The 19,882-nt window shown below is 43.9% G+C and overlaps 1 protein-coding gene across 2 annotated transcripts in view; it reads right to left on the bottom strand.

The window, feature by feature from the left end:
* Positions 1-19,882, bottom strand: part of GATB (glutamyl-tRNA amidotransferase subunit B) — a 98,649-nt gene that overhangs the window by 54,053 nt on the left and 24,714 nt on the right. Inside the window, exons 3-5 of one of the 2 annotated variants that reach the window (XM_045993536.1) lie at positions 6,807-6,920; positions 4,276-4,474; positions 3,732-3,854 (exon numbers count right to left, since the gene is read on the bottom strand). In XM_045993536.1, the coding sequence (XP_045849492.1) occupies positions 3,732-3,854; positions 4,276-4,474; positions 6,807-6,920 (436 nt within the window). The remainder of the gene's footprint in view (positions 1-3,731; positions 3,855-4,275; positions 4,475-6,806; positions 6,921-19,882) is intronic. The other variant, XM_045993544.1, reaches the window with a different exon arrangement.

Raw genomic sequence — 19,882 nt, 5'->3', positions numbered from 1 at the left:
CCAAGCCAGGTCTGGGACGTCAGCGTCCTAGGTACCCATGCTCTGCCACCCTTCTTCTCTAAGTTGTCATCTAGTTAGAGAAAGTGCTGTAGCACTGTTGTGACTGCCACTAGGAAACAGTGTGATGCAGGGCTTACAGAAAGGGCTCCTGGACTCAGGTACACCTGGGCTCAAATCCTAGCTCAGTCCCTTCTTGTGAGCCTTGGGCAAACAAGCCAATCTCTCTAAGCCTCAGCTTCTTCACCTGTACAGTAGGCATAATACCACCTATCTCCCAGGAACACTGTAAAGTTTAAACAAGATGATAAGTAATTTTTAAAAAAAAATGCTTAGTGAGGGGCGCCTGTGGGTTAACTGTCTGATTCTTGATTTCGGCTCAGGTCACAATCTCAGGGTCCTAGGATCCAGCCCAGCGTCGGCAGGCTCCCTGCTCTGTGAGGAGTCTGCTCATCTCCTTTGCCCTCTGCCCCTCCCCCACCTCTCTCTCTCTCTCTCAAATAAATAAATCTTTAAAAAAAATGCTTAATGAACTGATTAGCACATGCTAAGCATTCCAAATGGTAGACACCATCACTGAAACATTTAGAACATCTACTTCAGTACACAATCGACTCAACACACAGCTCTGAGGATCTCAACAGCAAAAGATCTGAGGATCTGCTCAGCAAAAGTCTGCTGAGCAGGAAATGATTTCTGGAACCCAGACGGAGCTGATCCATGCTCATTAGCAAAACTATCAGGAACTCACTCAATCACAGACCAGAGCAATTTAAACTCTATTCCTAAAGCACCCTGGGGGGTTCCAGCAGTCCTTTCTAGGGTGGTCCTCAGTTCTTAGGCTGCAGTCTCTGATGCCCACACAGTGGTTGTATGGTGGTGGGATAGCAGGACGAGCCAAGGGGTTTGGGGCTGCTAAAATGCTAACATCACAAAAAGCTGGACCCCTGCAGCCTCAGGCAGACCTTCCCTCCCCACAGTTCGTTAGAACCACCACTCTGCTGCTGTGCTAGGGGCAAAGCTGGTGGGTTTGTATTTAAAAGCAACAAAAAAAGTGTCACAACAAATGAGACTTAATGAACCCTCTCAGCTGTCACTGACTGATGAGTTCTTGCCGTTATGGTTTATCTCTTGGCAAGGCCCCAGATGGGACTATTTCTCAGCTAACAGGTGGCCTGTTTATTATTCCATAGGTTTGCTAGGAATAACGGTTATTTGGAGGAAGAATGGAATAATAAAAACTTTTTTTAAAGCAATAGAGAACCAACATTTAGTGCATAAATGGATAACCATCCAATCTGCCCATATTTAACTTATGTTCTGTGGGTAAAAAGGCAGCATGAGCCATAAATCTGAAATGGAGAATTCTTTTACTCCACAACAGAGCCTCACTTCTATACAGCAAAACTTGGAGGCAGCTAGCTTTTATGCCACTCGTACCCGTGTCGTTGTGTGTTTCCAGTCTTCAGTTTAAATAAGACAGCAAATAGGCTAGTTCTGTCTCCAGATTCAGTTGTACCACAGCTTCAATGTTACAGTTTGTGGCATGTAACATGTCCTATGTGACAAACGTGGCACTGTAATTTTAGGAGTCCTTTTGTGACACACAAATACACTGTGTGACATAAAAAGGTTGGTAAGTAGTCTTATAAACCAACAGGGAGATGAATCATTGTCCTCACTGGTATTACTGGAATCCACAGTGAGCACTTTGCGATGGTTAACTTTATGGGTCAACTTGACAGCGTCATAAGTTGTTGGGATATTTGGCTGAACAGTACTCTGGGTGTGTCTGTAGGGGTATTTCTGGATGAGATCAACATCTGAATTGGTAGACTGAGTGAAGCACACTGCCTCTGCCATTGCGGGCGGGCCTCATTCGGTCTGTTGAAGGCCTGAACAGGATAGAAGCTAGAATAAGGGGGAATTTGCTCTCTCTGCCTGTCTTTGAGCTAGGATACTGGTCTTCTCCTGCCTTTGGATTCAGGCTCAGACTAGAACCTGCACCACTGGCTCTCCTGGTTCTCAGGCCTTCAGATCTGGGGTGGAACTGTGCCATCGGCTCTCCTGGAGCTTGCCCTCTCGCAGCCTCCTCACTACAGAGCATGGGATTCTCAGCCTCCGTGATTACATCAGCCAATTCCTTGGAATAACTCTCTTTAAATATAAACACACACATACATAAACATACACACGCACATATACACACATTTTGTTGGTTCTGTTTCTCTGGAGTTTTCTAATTCACCGCTGGTACTGAGCTATGAATTAACAATTGCCATATGCAGAATTTGTATCTTTTCTCCACTCCTGCCTTTCTCAACTCAAGGAATGCTCTGTGAGTGGCAAGAGTTTTTTTTAAGCCTCTGGTGGGGTGCCTGGGTTGCTCAGCCGGTTAAGCAGCTGCCTTTGGCTCAGGTCATGATCCCAGGGCCTTGGGATGGAACCCTGAATCAGGCTCCCTGTTCACCCGGGAGCCTGCTTCTCCCTCTCCTGCTCCCCCTCTTGTGCCTCTTTTCACTCTCTCTTCTGCTCTGTCAAATAAATAAACAAGATCTTTAAAAAAATAAAATAAAAGCCCTTGGGAACAGAAAACTGGGTAATCACAGGAGAGGGTAGCTTTCAGGGACTTAAGGGCAAGCAAAGGAGTGCTAGGAAGGGGCCATAAGAGCAAGTCATTAAGACAATGAGTTTGACCAAAACTTTTAATCTTTATATCCAATTTGCAAACACTTAAAATGTATAGTTTGCTTGGTCTCAGTGGCACAAGTATTTCTTTTGTTTGATTTCCTACCACATTTCTAATGAACTGAAGATATTATCTCCAAGTTAAAGTTTTGTGAAATCAGAACCTTGCCTTTTACTGGATATAATTTCGCTGGATGAAAATTCTAGAAAATAAGAAAGAGACCTGAAGAAAAAGCATCAAATGGCCGCCAAGTGCTACCTACACAGAAACTCTGAGCTGCTGTGGATAAACACAGTGTCTTCTGAGAAAGATGAAACTGTTCGAGCTCAGTATTTTATGGAGCCTCATTTTGGTGCAAAACAACATTTGGATACAAAAAGCCAGAAAAAACATCTAGTCCTTTGTTGAAAGAAAGAAAGAAATGAACGAAGGAAGGAAGACAGACACAACAGGCCCAAAGCAGAGTCACTTGCCCCCATCACCGCAAACCAAACCTTCACTGCCTCTCCCAGGATGGTGACCTTTATCCAGTGGACCGGAAGCTTCTGATCAACACTATGGAGGTATCCGCAGGAGAGACCCCACCCTCCTCCCAAAGAAAGGTGACCTTGCCAGGAACAATCCACTCTATGCTAGGTAACGTCCTCTATCAGGCCCTCCTCCCTATAAAAGCCTACCATTTTGTAGAGCTCCTTAGAGCTCCTTTCTGTTTGCTACGTGGGATGCTGCCTGATTCATAAATCTTTGAATAAAGCCAGTCTGATCTTCAAATTTACTCAGCTGAATTTTTTTTAACAACTCCTAATCTCATATTCCTGGGCTCGGTGCCTCTGTTCTGTGGTTAGTGTGTTTAGTTTTGACTGGGGGTTCATTAAAGAGTCCAAGGAAAACTCTAAGGAAAAAAAAAACCCCAGAGGTCTAAAGGCTGACAAAACCCTGTAAACAACTCCAGTGTAGCTGAGGCAGAGAACAAATGTCCAGCAAGAGCTGTGGGAGGAGGAAAGAGAAGTTAGAGGAGGAGGGACACCCCCTCTGCGGCTTCTACCTGCCATATTTGCCCGGCTGGTCCCCAGGGCCTGAAGTATCAGCTGCAGCTCCCTGACAGCTGTTGCAGCCTCTTCTCCACAGGACATGTCCGGCTCCAGCACCAATTCCAGAAGGCCAACTCCTACCAAAGACAGGCAGAGTCAGCCCGACTGCAGCTCTCCAACCTGACCCGCAGGTACAGTTGGCTGAGGTCCCAGGAAGAAGCCTGCATCACTGATGGGCTCTCTGCACGGGTTTCAACCTTTCAATTGTTTCTGCTCCCCCTCACACTTTGATTTTTAACTTTGGTTCTTTCAACGGCTGCCTGAGGTATCAACCTCTTGGGTCTGTGACTGGGTGGCTACATTCATCACACCTTCCGGGTAGGCTGTTAGCAAGCCCGATGGGATGACCGTATAGGCTGTGTTCTCTAGTCAGCTGTGTCAAGACCAACGCTGATATTTGATCTGGGTCTGTCAAACTCCGGGGCCTGTTTCCTCAGCTGCCTTGGGAGAACTCTAGAGGGGAAGGAAGGAAAGGTACGAGACAATCTCCAAGCCTACCTGCCCTGTTCAAATCAATGAGCGTCTGAGACCGCAGCTCATCATGGAGGCTTTTGCCACTGTCTTGCTCCAGCTGGATCTGCTTGATCCTCACAGTCTTGGTGATCACCCGACTCGGCTTCTTCCCCACACACACACTGTACGCTAAGCTCCCATTCACAGCAATCGGGAGCCTCTGCTGGGTAATCTGGTAGCCAGCCTGCACACAACATGCATTACGTTACACCATCACAAGGCCATTAATAGAAGCTGGAATCCATTTTACTAATTTCTCTTTATGTCACAAAACCATAGGCTTACTTAAAAACACAACACAACAAAAAGGAGAAGAAAATTAGTTTATGCACCGTAGCGGTAACTTAGCCTGGCCTCTTCTGGCTTCTCCTCTCCCTCGCTCCCTTACCTTCCCTGCACCTCCCCGACCCCCCGTAATGATGCAATAAACACCACGAACCCTATCTTCTCTACCGAAGTACCATTTTGGGGAATAACAATAATCTCACTGTCAGAGGCCTCTAAGAGAAGAATTTATTGTTTCCACTTAGCTCATTAGCCTAAACCCTGCACCTGATCACTGGGCTCTTGACAGACCCTCCTTATTAGGAAGTGCTGGCTAAGCATTCAGCCGTCTACTCTCAGCATGGCAGACAGCAGTTGCTAGCACGTTGAAGCCTGTTTTGTTCCTGCTCTTTAAGTTAACCAGTCACGCCAGCTGCCCTCCTGACCTGACAGCTTCCCCTGTTTCCCTCGCTAGGAAGTGCTGTGACACTCACACTCCGCTAACAGAAAACACAAAGTGCGAAAGTACTGACGGATGTGGCCAGGGCTCCCTCACATCTTCAGAGTAGAGGAATAATGACTTTCGAAGGCCCACACGCATCCCCACCCTGTAAAGAGCTGGGAGGGCAATACGGAGAACTGGAGGGCACGGAGGCAGTGCCTGTGGAGTCCCAGTTACTGTGCTGAGTTCTTCACACCGTTTCGTCCTCACGGCAACCCTAGGAGGGAGATGCACGGCATGGAAGGGGTTAAGGGCCACAGGGCTAGTAGGTATCCATGCCAGGATCTGACCATGGACGGTCAGGCTCCAGAGTCTGTGCTTTTAGCCACCAGGCCAGCATTTTTCAAACCTTCCCTGCATGGGAATCATCTGCGGGGCTGCACCTGAAGAGTTTCTGATTCTGCAGGTCTGGGGCAGCACCTGAGACTTACATTTCTAATCGGTTCCCAGGAAGTGCTGATCTGAGGGGCGTGTGGGCCATACTTTGAGAACCACTGCGTTAGACCAACTCATTCTCTGTGCTGAAAGAGCAAGTCTCAGTCTGTAAAAACTGAATTCTGAATCGGGTTGTTGAACGAAATACGGGACACTCAGTCCTGTCCAAATTTGAATGAACTTTTTATTCAGATAAATAACAAATACTTTTTTAGTCTAAGTGTGTTCCACGTTAAGATTCGGCAACACTTACTCTGGTTATCTGAGCCACCTGGGCCAGAGAGACCAGAAAGCCACTGAGAATGAAAACATCTCATTTTAGTCGCAGAATGCTGTCTCCCACCTTCACCAAATGGATTATCACTCTTAAAGGCCGGAAAAAACTCAGCTTCATTCCCTTCATCCTACCAAGCAACAGAATTTGCTAAAGGCTGGCAGCCAGGGGAAAAAGCAGCAGCAAGCAATTGGAGAAATAACATTCGGCCGCATTTTTAAATTTAATTCCACTTCCGTCCTCACCCACTAAAGACCACCAGCTCACCCTCACCTTCAGTTCAAGGAGAATCACATGAAGCGGTATCACCACTATCATTCTCCTACATCTGAAGAAAGGGTGTGCCTACTATCAGGCTAAGATCAAATGAAGTATTATTTTGGGAAAACCCACTCGCCATTACAGTCTTGGTTCAGTTCAACATCATGAAAGACTGGCTCTAGTTCATCCTGGCCTTTCCTAAAGGAGAAACTCTATAATTTGAAGGCAAAAAACAGGTTAATATTGCGTTTACTGCCAATTTACAGCTAATTACTATTGTTAGTCGAGGCTTCTGGTTCATGTTTCTGCTTCTTATTGTCCACTTACTTGCTCCTTGGGAGATGACAGAAATGTCCCTAGAGGGGACAGTCCTATTATTGGCAACTTCAACTTAGAAGAGGGGAGCTACCACTCTGTCTACAGAGCTGCATTTACTGTTCCATCAGCCGTGGTGTTGGACTTGACCTCATAGGCAATTAGCACCGAACACCACGGCCGGGCTGAGCTTGAGAACATGGGTTTCTACTCCCTGTTCAATTATGAGGGAACCAGCAGAAGCATGAGGCTAAGCAAGGAGTCAGCAATCAGGACAACTGCATCCAATCTAGTAAACATCGGGGGGCACCTGCCTTCATCAGGGCCAGGCAGAACCTCCCGCTGACTCGGACAGAGCTCCGACTGCAAACATGAGAGCCACGGCCCCCTTCCCTCGCATCAAGCCCCCCCCCCCCCCCCCCAGCTCTGAGAACGTACAGAGGGCGGACCGCCAAGCGTACTTACAGGGAGGTCTGCATAGAAGTAGTGCTTCCTGTCAAACAAGGACTTCTTGTTGATGCGGCAGTTCAGTGCCAGGCCTGTCATCACGGCCGCTTCTACGCACCTCCTGTTGAGAACCTATGGAAGCACGACACACAGCTCGTCTCAGATCCAGGCCGAACAAATGCTTCTCCCACACACTGACATCCTCCCTGAATATTCAATTTGGCCCTTCGACAGGCATTATCTCTGGTTCTCTTGTGTGGGCAGCTCCGGTTCACAAGCAGACTCTTGTCTGTCTGGAAGTGGGAAAACTTTAGATAAAAAAGGAAAATGCATGCAGTGGTGGGTCCTGCAGGGTATTTAATGAACTGCCACATCGGAGATCCTCTTCCCCGGTACCGGGCATCAAAGTGAACAGGGAGGGGCCCGGCAAAGCTCAGCAGAGTGGTGAGCAGGGGGAATCAACTTAATCTCATTCCCCATGCGCAGAACAAGGAGCTGGTCAGAATACAGAGGCGGCACGGGTTCTTAAGAGGAGAGTCCGAGAGGCAGCTCATGTGAGGGTGGAAAACGCTTCAGCAGAGAAAGAATGAACTTCTGGAAATTCTGGGAAAAAAAAAAAAAGTTATCTCCTAAAGGGCTGGGAAATGTGGCCTGCCTGCCCCCTTGCTTTCAGTCCAGGCCTGGAGAACTTGAGAGGTGCACATCAAGTGTGCCCTGTACCCTGACTCTTCCTGCACCGCCGGTCCCTCCAGGGGCTCCCGGAGCCCAGAGGTTCCTTCTGGGTCCCATCCTCCCCCACTTTCAGGAGTGAATGACCAAGAAATGACTAGCAAACTTCCCAATCCAAAAGGAGGTAAACTTTTTAAGAACTCTGGGGGTAGGGATGTAGGATCTAGAGTAAAGCTGACAACTGGAGATAAGGAGAAAGCATTCAAAGTTCTGGAGTCAGGTGGGTTCTCCTATGTGTAAGTATAGCTGTATGAACAGAAGGCTCAGTTTGCTCACCTCTGAAGTAAGCATTTAGTATCTACCTTGAGGAGCGCAGAAAGTAACAGCCAGAACATCTACTCCACAGTAAGAAATTAATAACTAGTGCATTCTCCCTACTCTGCTTGCTAATGAAACACACTTCTATTCTTTATTAGAATATTTATAACGTTCTTTAGTATATTTGGTATACTCTTATTTCTGTAGGGCTTTCCACAGCCACCATTTTATTCCAGCCTCACAGCAACCCTGTAGGGAAGGAATTTGTATGGTCTTGAAATTTCAGGAAAAGAAAAAACCAAGATCCAGAGATACCAAGAGACTCGTCCCAATCACAGAGATGGCAAATAGTCAAGTTAACTCCAGAGCACGCACAAGCCCTTACCTAGTGGGTGATAAACAGAATCCCAGTGGCTTAGGGACCAGCCCTCCAGGCTGGAATAACGAGTGCGGCCCCCCAACACAAGCACAGCTTGCCGATCAAACACAGATTTCGAAAACAAATCCATACAACAAAATGTAGGAGGCATCTCTACTTACTGCAATATACAACCCCCCAAAGACACCCCAAACAGCAAATCTCCCTCCTGGTAACATCATCACACACCTTCTCTTCAGAAACCTGACTATAAAATGGAGCCTTCTCACAGCTTCTATCTGGTCCTCTTTATTCTGTGCCAAGTAATATTGTCAGCTCTACAGTAATAATGGTTCTCGTGAAGAAATGTGTGTTTGTGGGGGAGCGGGGGACAGGATGCTCTAATTATTGATGTTTTCATTTGCTAATGTTTGGTGTTTTACCAAGCAGTTGTTACCACAATACAAACATAGCTAGCTGGCAGAGAACGCCACCAGCTCCCAGTCTGTCGATTCAGGTCAAGGCCCACAAGAACATGGAACCGGCATCCCAGCCTAGGACCCTGCTCCTCCTGGGCTCTGCCGCGGCTTGGGCTTGCTATATAAACTGCCTGTCTTGCTCGTCTGTACCAGGTCTGCCTCCCACTGATTTTCCAGCCACCACTGGCTCGCTCGTCTCCGTCCAGTCTGCTGCTCAGGGGGCCCAACCTGCTTCCTCCTCTCCTAGGTGTGAAGAGAACCCAGGTTTGTTTTGTTTGCTTATTTCTGCACACAGGTTGCTAACAAACTCCTTGCGCTGGCTCTGCAAGGGAGTGAGGGGTGGTGAGCCATCCCAGACTCCCACTGTGCCTGCATGCACAGGAGACACCGGCACTTGAGAAACCATCAATTTCCAAAGAATAAGAACGCAGGAAAACACATAAACATTAGAGTGATATTGAATATACTTTAATCTTTTTTTGATGATTTAGAAGACTTGAAGTACTTCAGGGTCAGAATTATAAGCATCAATCATCACCACACTACAGCTGCACAGAGGGGCTAGTAAATAGAGAGTGCCACTTAAAAGAATGCCAAGAAAAAATAATTTATTATGATCTTAGTCAAGCTGCTTATGACAGATGGAGGTCCAGGTCAGCATGTTCGGAGGACGGGATGTAGAACTGGAAAATTCAACTTGGGCTGTCTATTCTGAAAAACTTCAATAAAAAATATTTTAGGGATACAGAGGTAAATAGGACACCACCACCAATGAATCTACAGTGGAGACATGAACCTGCCAACATCTAGCTCCCTCTCAAGTTCACCTTCTATACTAGGAAGACCTTGCTAAAAACGCAAATCTTACAGCATTCTGTTGCTTAAAATCAATCAATGGCTTCCAATACCCACATGACAAAGGCCAAGCTTTTACATGATCCACTTCCCACCTCCATCTTCAATTTCATCTCATATTAACCATCCCCCCCCCCCACCACCACATATGGTCCATCTCCTATACAACCCAGGTTGACCTGTGGACTCTCCCTCTTCTCATTCCATTCAAAATCTACCGAGATGTCACCAAACCTGTGAAACTTTCCTTATTCTTCTTCCTACGTACTCCCTGATCTTCTACACACTTCCATTTGTGCTAATATTACCCTGGACTGAATTCATTTACATATATTCCCATTAGACTAATTTTCATGAGGATGGGAACTGTCTGCTCATCCTTCCATATCCCTGGAGCATAAACAGAACTGAAAAGTAGTGGTGCTCAATTCATGTGTGTTGGACTCAAATGAGGGTGGAGGTGATGGATATCAAGGCAAGGTTTCAGAGAGGCAGTGATGTCTCAATCTCCTCAAAGGTATTACTTGCCACCTGTGGCCTTCACACTTGTTTCTGGAAGTTTCTTGAAGCAAAAACCAATCATGTATGATGTGATCAAAGAGGTTAACTTGAAGATTCAAAGACTTAATCTGTTCCAAAGGAAGTGTGTTCCAGAATTTTCTTTGTAATTAACATAAAGGGACTACAAAGGATCTCGGGGTTAGCCACAAGAGCTTTCATGCAGAAGGAAAGCCATGATCCCTGGAACTCACACAGCACACCTTTCTCAATGGAGTCTTCACTCTTAAAGTAGGCTTCACACTGCCTTCAGGAATGATCCTCGGCAAGTATTTATCGAATAGGAGATGTGCTATGCACAACACATACATTTGCCATTTAACCCTCACAGTAATCCTAGGGCAGACACTACTACAATCCTCATCTTACAGATAATGAAGGGAATCACAGAGATTAAGTCATTTAGCCAAGGTGACCCACACAATAAATGGCAGAGCCAGGAAGTCAGACCCCTGGAACTCAGGCTCTCAATGACTACACTCTACCTTACATCTTCAAAGAATAAAGCATGTTACTGATAGCTAGCAACACCGCTACATCTGGCCAGAACTCCGGAGCAGCAACTCAGACCAAATTCCACTGCAGATAATGTAAGGCAGATACTGTTTCTAACACCTTCTCCATGGTGTCTATAGGTTTGTTTTCAGATATTGAGCTTCTAGAGAACAGGCACTGTGTTGTTCTCAATTTGTAAAATAATACCATCTCTGGCATGTGGAATTTTGGATACTGAGTGGACCTACAGGTTTTCTCCATTAGCAGGGGATGTTGTATCGACAGAAACTTCCAAAAGCCTTAGATACAAGAACTACCCATGAAATGGTTTCTCAAATAAGCAAAGAGGCTCTTCTATTTTAATTAGAAGATAAGAAAAGTAGAAGTAGAAGAAATGTGCATCAGACCTCCAAGGACACATTGCCCCAATTTGAGAAACAGTCTTCTTACCTCTTCTAAAGATTTACTTAGCCTAACCAAGCAAGCATTTCCTAATCTCTGAGTACAATGGACCATCATTTATGACAACTTACACCACATTCCCAAATGTTCTCCAAAAAATCACCAGGCTGCACACATTTCACTTTCCTAGTATATCTTGACTTTCCCCACTTCCTCTCAATCCTCTGGTTTGATTCAGGTCTCTTTTCAAACATCCTTCCCTCCAGCTGAGACTTCTGCACTGACCTCCTGGCCAGGTTTCTCTCCCTCCATTCTAGTCCTCTACGATCTCCTTCATGCCCATTTAAGAGTGACCTTTCTAAAGGGTAAAATCTGTTCACACAATGCCTCTGCTTAAAACCCTTCTTCACTACTTCTCGTAACTGAGAGGATAAAGTCCAGCTGTTTGCTGGAGTCTTCTATGTCCTTCCTAAGTTAGGCCCCGACTACCTTTCTAGCCTCCTCTTTTTCCACTGTCCCCGACCCCAGAGACCCTCATGCAAATTTGCATCTGATGTGCTTCTTCTGTACAAACTGCTGCTTCTGCTGGTAATGCCCTTTCTTCTCATCCACTTGAGCAAGACCTTAGCTCCTGGCAAGGCCTGGAGGTCCCACCACTAGCGTGGTCTAGGTATCCCTTCTTCTCCAGTAAAGCGCGTCTCCCCAAGGCAACTGAGCTCCCTGAGGGCAGTCAAGTTATTTTATCTTATTCCCCTCTGCCCCACTACCTAAATGCCAATACCAAGCTGATTAAACATTAACAGAGGTAATGAATAATTTAACACTCCCTTTATCAACATTCAAAAGACTACAAGCTATGAAATAAAAGCAAAATTGTTTTACAAAATATGTGTGGTCTGGAAAAAGAAACCGCTCTTAGAATGTAAAACAGAACAAATTTGATACAGTGACTTTATTACCCAAATGACAGAAGAGTTGAGACATCACAGAGGGCACAGTAAGGCAATTTAAGAGATTCTCAATAGCAGGAGGCTGCTGCTACTCCTTGCTGGAGGGATGGGGGGTGGAGAGAAGCAATGTTCCCAGAGCCAGGGCATGGGGCACCCAGAGGACCCTGGAAACACAGTGGACCTGTCTCCCAGGAGCTGCAATCAGGGACAAAACCCAAGCCACGCAAGAGGAGTTGCCGGAGAGGGAGGGAGAAATATTTTATAGCTTCTTTCCTCCCATCTCTGGTCTTTCACCAGAGCCTCCCATGGGCCTAACCAGCCAGGAGCCAGCGGCCAGGGACACCAGGAACAGAAGCACACGGGGGCAGCGTGCACCCCTCTGATAGCAGAGCAGAGGAATGATGAAGTGTGATATAGGAGACAGGCAGGCCACAACTGCACAGCAAATACATGCATTTGTATAGTCACTTCTGTGACTTTTTCTTTTGATAATAGCTAATGAATAAAATGATGCCACTCTCAAGTCTGTCCAATCAACATAAAATTGAAAATTTGGTGAACTCCTTTTTCATATACTGGGAGCCAAAAATTATGAAATGCTAGTGTCTTCTAAGAGACATCTGTGATAACTCAACTTGGGTTGGAATGAACTCCAAGTCTACATGGACCATTAGGAAAGGATTTGCTAAGCAAGTCAACAGAATGAAGAAGATTCCATCATCTAATGAAGTCAATATAATATTCCTTAGAATTCCCTGGAATTCTACTAATTATAAATAAATCCACTCACTAAAGTCAGCCTCTGGGACCTAGACCAGGAAATATTTTTGTGATGTAGTTCAAAGAAATAAAACTATCTTTCAAAACAGTCTACTATGCACAACATTTCTCTCCCCGTCCTAACTGGTGAGCCCACGGTGCTACGATCCCCAAAGTTAGCCCAATAGCTATCAGTACCTCCTTTAAAAATTGAGGCAACATGACTAGACTAGTGTACTCACTGAAAATCCAGTTAGCAATTCTTTTGCAGCATTAAAGCAAAGATCACAAAGTGATGTTTTACAAAAAGCCCAAATGGCAATTATTCTGTGAAATTAATAGCATATAAGACCAATCTGATGAATAAGATACAGCATGGTAAATGCTTTAATTTATGGAGAGAAAGTAATTAAGATTTATTAAGAAAAATAAGGCAGTAAAATGGGCCTTTATCTTACTGCTAACCATAAATTTATCACAAAGCATGAACTCCCTCTAATTCACATTCAAGGAAAAAGCCACTACATAGATAAATTTTCATTACAGTAGAGAAAACTGTTGCCCCATTTCCCCACTCCACATCGCTTCTCACCATGGGGCCCTTTTATCATCACCCAAAACAAATACAAACACTCCTGAGTTATGAAAATTAAACTTGTGAAAACTGGTCAGGTAGGTCAGATAATTTTTTTAAAGTGAAATTTTACCACAAAAAGTTACTAGCTTTATGCAGATATTGAGTATTTATAGGGATACATCCATGTAAATATATGAGCTTTACACCTAAACATGGACACCGCCTAGGGAAAAGGAGAAAGCGAATGCTCTATTTTCTCTTTTGTTCAAATCCTTCTTTCAAAGGGGAAGACAGCTCCCATTCTCAAATAGCCACTTCACAGGAAACGATTCTTGTTTAAGAGAAGGGTATGATTTGGCAGTTTTGACTGGTTTTCAGCTCCAGGACTCCTCTTTAGTCTCTTGTACCAATGCCCCTCCCTACAACTGGTCAAGATCAAAGGCGAAGTGTTGATCCAAAGTGTCAGAAGGCCCACTCTCCTCGTTGAGATTCCATACTCCTCTTGCCTCTTGCCAACCTGGCAAGGTCAGGTGGCTAGGGCCAGGGCTAAGTCACTGCAGTGACTTAGTCACCCGCAGCTAAGGCTAGCCCACACCAGCGGGGTCTTTAGAACTGGAGCAGTCTTTCTTGCTTTTCGACAGACCCCCGGCACGCTAAGATGTGATCTTAACCTCTGGGTTGTAACAAAAAAAGAAAGAAGAGCCTTGGCAACTCTAGGCCTGCCTCTAGTCTAGTTAAAAAGTTTCCACATGACCCAGCCTGGTTTGCTTGGACTTCACTGTGGCCCCGCTACTATAGTGTTCATCTGCGGAGTCTCATGCTTGGCCGCTTTGCCAAGTCAGATAGATAGGAAGGTTTAAGGGCAGCCAGTAAAAAGCAAGATTGGGTATGACATTAACTGGGCTCTGTTTCCCACAGCATTTCCAACAGTCATTCATTTGGCATTACTCATTACAATCAACCTGATCTATGAGAAGACTTGTACTAATTGACAAACCAGGAGAAAACTAAGTGAGAAAGACCTGAAACTAATCTCTACTATGACTAGCTGTGTAACCTTGCACAAATGAACTAACCTCTCTCAGTTTCCTTCTTTGTTAGAAGAACAGTAATATTGCAGGATTGTTCCATGAATTAAATAAAATTACTCAACACATGGCAGACATTGAGAAATACTAGTTTCAGAACGGAAGTGTTAAATGCAAAATGTCCATCTCAACTGAATATTTTATACGCAAGCTTTTCTAGGAGGCAAGGGACTCTAATAAGAAAAGTCTAAACAGCTCCACAGATCCATTAGTCTAGATCTACAATCCAAAGCAAGGCACAACAGATGCTGAAATTATGTATTATGTCAATATAACATTTCCCCCTTAAATGATAACCAACACCTTTTGTGACAATTAGTGTGTTATCTCCAGTGCAATGGAGACCATATTTCTCAATGCCTCAGGAAGCTTCTATTACTTCATTTTCTGTTTTATGGTGAAGCAAAATTTTCCTGGATAACATTGTATACTTGCCTGTGGCTGGGAAAAGCTTCCATTCTCAAATGAAAGGAACTACCTTCTAATAAGCAGAATGCTTATAAATCAATTAAATGAGTCAATTTTTAGCCTCATCTCACTGATGTCCACCACACACCTGCGGCTTCCTGTCTTCAAGATAGTAGTAATGTCTGGAACGCAAAGACAGTTCATGGAGAAGAGATGTATGAAGGCATGAAGCAGATATAAGAATCATTTTAAATGATTCTTAAAAAAAAATTCTAAAAATCATTATTCTTTTCCAATAAAACTTTGATATGGGGTCATGATCTTTAAGTAAGAAAGCTCTTCCTCCCAACCCCATTTTTTTTTGTTTTGTTTTTTTGTTTGTTTTTGTTTGTTTGTTTTTAAATTAATTTATTTATTTTTATTTGCTTATTTACAGCATAACAGTGTTCATTGTTTTGGCATCACACCCAGTGCTCCATGCAGTACGTGCCCTCCCTATTACCCACCACCTGGTTCCTCAACCTCCCACCCCACCCCACCCCCTCCCACCGCCCCTTCATAACCCTCTGGTTGTTTTTCAGAGTCCATAGTCTCTCATGGTTCATCTCCCCTTCCAGTTTCCCTCAACTCCCTCTCCTCTCCATCTCCCCATGTCCTCCATGTTCTTTGTTATGCTCCACAAATAAGTGAGACCATATGATACTTGACTCTCTCTGCTTGACTTATTTCGCTCAGCATAATTTCTTCCAGTCCCGTCCATGTTGCTACAAAAGTTGGGTATTCGTCCTTTCTGATGGAGGCATAATACTCCATTGTGTATATGGACCACATCTTCCTTATCCATTCATCCGATGAAGGGCATCTTGGTTCTTTCCACAGTTTGGCGACCGTAGCCATTGCTGCAATAAACATTGGGGTACAAATGGCCCTTCTTTTCACTACATCTGTATCTTTGGGGTAAATACCCAGCAGTGCAATTGCAGGGTCATAGGGAAGCTCTATTTTTAATTTCTTCAGGAATCTCCACACTGTTCTCCAAAGTGGCTGCACTAACATGCATTCCCACCAACAGTGTAAGAGGGTTCCCCTTTCTCCACATCCTCTCCAACACACGTTGTTTCCCGTCTTGCTAATTTTGGCCATTCTAACTGGTGTTAGGTGGTATCTCAATGTTGTTTTAATTTGAATCTCCCTGATGGCTAGTGATGATGAACATTTTTTCATGTGTCTGATAGCCATTTGTATGTCTTCATTGGAGAAGTGTCTGTTCATATCTTCTGCCCATTTTTTGATATGATTATCTGTTTTGTGTGTGTTGAGTTTGAGAAGTTCTTTATAGATCCTGGATATCAACCTTTTGTCTGTACTGTCATTTGCAAATATCTTCTCCCATTCCGTGGGTTGCCTCTTTGTTTTGTTGACTGTTTCCTTTGCTGTGCAGAAGCTTTTGATCTTGATGAAGTCCCAAAAGTTCATTTTTGCTTTTGTTTCCTTGGCCTTTGGAGACATATCTTGTAAGAAGTTGCTGTGGCTGATATCGAAGAGGTTACTGCCTATGTTCTCCTCTAGGATTCTGATAGATTCCTGTCTCACGTTGAGGTCTTTTATCCATTTCGAGTTTATCTTTGTGTACGGTGTAAGAGAATGGTCGAGTTTCATTCTTCTACATATCGCTGTCCAGTTTTCCCAGCACCATTTATTGAAGAGACAGTCTTTTTTCCATTGAATATTTTTTCCTGTTTTGTCGAAGATTATTTGACCATAGAGTTGAGGGTCCATATCTGGGCTCTCCACTCTGTTCCACTGGTCTATGTGTCTGTTTTTATGCCAGTACCACGCTGTCTTGGTGATCACAGCTTTGTAGTAAAGCTTGAAATCGGGTAACGTGATGCCGCCAGTTTTGTTTTTGTTTTTCAACATTTCCTTAGCAATTCGGGGTCTCTTCTGGCTCCATACAAATTTTAGGATTATTTGCTCCAGCTCTTTGAAAAATATCGGTGGAATTTTGATCGGAATGGCATTAAAAGTATAGATTGCTCTAGGCAGTATAGACATTTTAACAATGTTTATTCTTCCAATCCAAGAGCATGGAACAGTCTTCCATCTTTTTGTGTCTTCTTCAATTTCTTTCATGAGTGTTCTGTAGTTCCTCGAGTACAGGTCCTTTACTTCTTTGGTTAGGTTTATGCCCAGGTATCTTATGGTTCTTGGTGCTATAGTAAATGGAATCGATTCTCTAATTTCCCTTTCTGTATTTTCATTGTTGGTGTATAAGAAAGCCACTGATTTCTGTACATTGACTTTGTATCCTGCCACGTTACTGAATTGCTGTATGAGTTCTAGTAGTTTGGGGGTGGAGTCTTTGGGGTTTTCCATATAAAGAATCATGTCATCTGCGAAGAGAGAGAGTTTGACTTCTTCCTTGCCGATTTGGATACCTTTTATTTCTCTTTGTTGTCTGATTGCCGTTGCTAGAACTTCTAATATTATGTTGAACAAGAGTGGTGAGAGTGGGCATCCTTGTCGTGTTCCTGATCTCAACGGGAAGGCTGCAAGCTTTTTCCCATTGAAGATGATATTTGCTGTGGGTCTTTCATAGATAGATTTTATGAAGTTCAGGAATGTTCCCTCTATCCCTATACTTTGAAGCGTTTTCATCAGGAACGGATGCTGGATTTTGTCAAATGCTTTTTCTGCATCAATTGAGAGGACCATGTGGTTTTTCTCTCTTCTCTTATTGATGGGGAAAATACATAGCCATCCAAGCCTTCCTCAAAAACATTGAAAAATCCAGACTACACCAGCTGTCTCTACACCTTAAAGAACTGGAGAATCAACAACAAATCAAACCAACTCCACATGCAAGAAGGGAAATAATCAAGATTAGAGCAGAGATCAATGAGGTAGAAACGAGAGATACAGTAGAACGTACCAATGAAACTAGAAGCTGGTTTTTTGAAAGAATCAATAAGATCGATAAACCATTGGCCACACTAATCCAAAAGAAAAGAGAGAAAGCCCAAATTAATAAAATTATGAATGAAAAGGGAGAGATCACAACTAACACCAAGGAAATAGAAACAATCATCAGAAATTATTACCAACAGTTATATGCCAATAAGCTAAGCAACCTAGATGAAATGGATGCATTCCTGGAAAGCTACAAACTCCCAAAATTGAACCAGGAAGAAATTGACAACCTGAATAGACCGATATCTAGTAATGAGATTGAAGCAGTGATCAAAAACCTCCCAAAAAACAAGAGCCCAGGACCTGATGGATTCCCTGGGGAATTCTACCAAACTTTCAAAGAAGAAATAACCCCAATTCTCCTGAAGCTGTTCCAAAAAATTGAAGCAGAAGGAAAACTTCCAGACTCTTTATGAAGCCAGCATTACCCTGATCCCCAAACCAGGCAAAGACCCTACCAAAAAGGAGAATTTCAGACCAATATCACTGATGAATATGGATGCAAAGATTCTCAACAAGATCCTAGCAAACAGGATCCAGCAGCACATTAAAAAGATTATCCACCATGACCAGGTGGGATTCATCCCTGGGTTGCAAGGTTGGTTCAACATTTGCAAATCAATCAGTGTGATAGAACACATCAATAAGAGAAGAGAGAAATCCCACCCCCATTTTTAATCTAAAATTTGTCTTTCTCTTGTTTATAATTTTTTTTTAAAGATTTTATTTATTTATTTGACACAGAGAGAGAGAGAGCACAGGGGAGTGGCAGGCAGAGGGAAAGGGAGAAGCAGACTCCCCACTGAGCAGAGAGCCCAACACTGGGCTGGATCCCAGGACCCTGGGATCAAGACCTGAGACTAAGGCAGACACTTAACTGACTGAGCCACCCAGGTGCCCCTCCTGTTTACAACTTTTAAGAAAAATATACTGATATCAAAAAAGCTAAAACATACAAACCCATTCATTTTAGATTGCCCCATATAGAAACTGAGAAGTCTTCTCTAATCTATCCTAAAATTTACTCACAAGACTCTATACCTGGAGAAATCAATGAAATGACAAACTATTTCATATTACTGAAACATCAAGAGTAATAGTGACAGGGGCACCTGGGTGCCTCAGTCGTTAAGTGTCTGCCTTCAGCTCAGGTCATGGTCCCAGGGTCCTGGGATCGAGTCCCACATCGGGCTCCCTGCTCAGTGGGAAGCCTGCTTCTCCCTCTCCCACTCCTCCTGCTTGTGTTCCCTCTCTCACTGTGTCTCTCTCTGTCAAATAAATAAATAAAATCTTAGAGAGAAAAAAAAAGAGTCATCAGTGATAGCAGTAAGAAATATTAACTTCATGAGTGGAAAGCTCTAATGATTCAGAATGAGATCTACTTTCATTTTTGCATGAAATATTAGTACTATGTTGAAAGATCTGACTTGCTGAGAAATCAAACCACTGGCCTAACCAACTGAACTCTAAGAAATGCTGGCTGAGTGTTCATCATTGAGTGGTACGGATGCGGAGTTTGGTAAAACAAGGCCTGTGGATATCAAAAATAAAGTCCTTAGAGACACATACACCTGCTGTGTTCATCAGTCCCATGCATGTCCTGAGGAGTGAGCCTTTGGAAGAGTCTATCAGGACGTAGACTTTTAGGAAGAAAAAACTATCTTTCATTGGCTACATCCAACAGGAATGAATACACCTCTTTAGAGGTTTCATGGTAAGCCATGAAATCATGAGAAGAAAAGATAAAAGAAAAAGAAAAAAAGCTACACTCTCATTGGGCAGAACACCCTACTTCCTTAATTATGTTTGCTTCAGGAGGAGATAATAAAAGAACTGGCCTGGACTTTTAAAAGAAGGGACAGAGGGATGGAAGGGGGAAGAAAAAGGAGAAGGAAAAAGGAAGAAAATGAGGCTAAAGAGACGTGACAACTGGATGCACGTGATCTCTGAATGGGTCCCGGATGGGGGAGAAGAAAACAAAGGACACTCCTGAGACAACTGTGGGAACACGAACAGGAACCGCGTCTGAGATATCAGTGCTGTATCCGTATCAGCTGTCCTTACCACCACTGTTTTGCAGCAATCCCAGAAGGGAACGTTTTTGCTCCCAGAGATAGATGTGGAGATATCTGGGGATGAAGGGCCATGGTGTCTGCAACCTACTCTCAAGTGGCTCATCCGAAAGAAGAAACAGTTTAGGTGCAGCAC

Source organism: Meles meles, chromosome 2 (assembly GCF_922984935.1).
Source record: "Meles meles chromosome 2, mMelMel3.1 paternal haplotype, whole genome shotgun sequence".
Taxonomy (NCBI): domain Eukaryota; kingdom Metazoa; phylum Chordata; class Mammalia; order Carnivora; family Mustelidae; genus Meles; species Meles meles.
The sequence above is the reverse complement of the archived record's forward strand: the minus strand, read 5'-3'. Positions and strand labels throughout refer to the sequence as shown.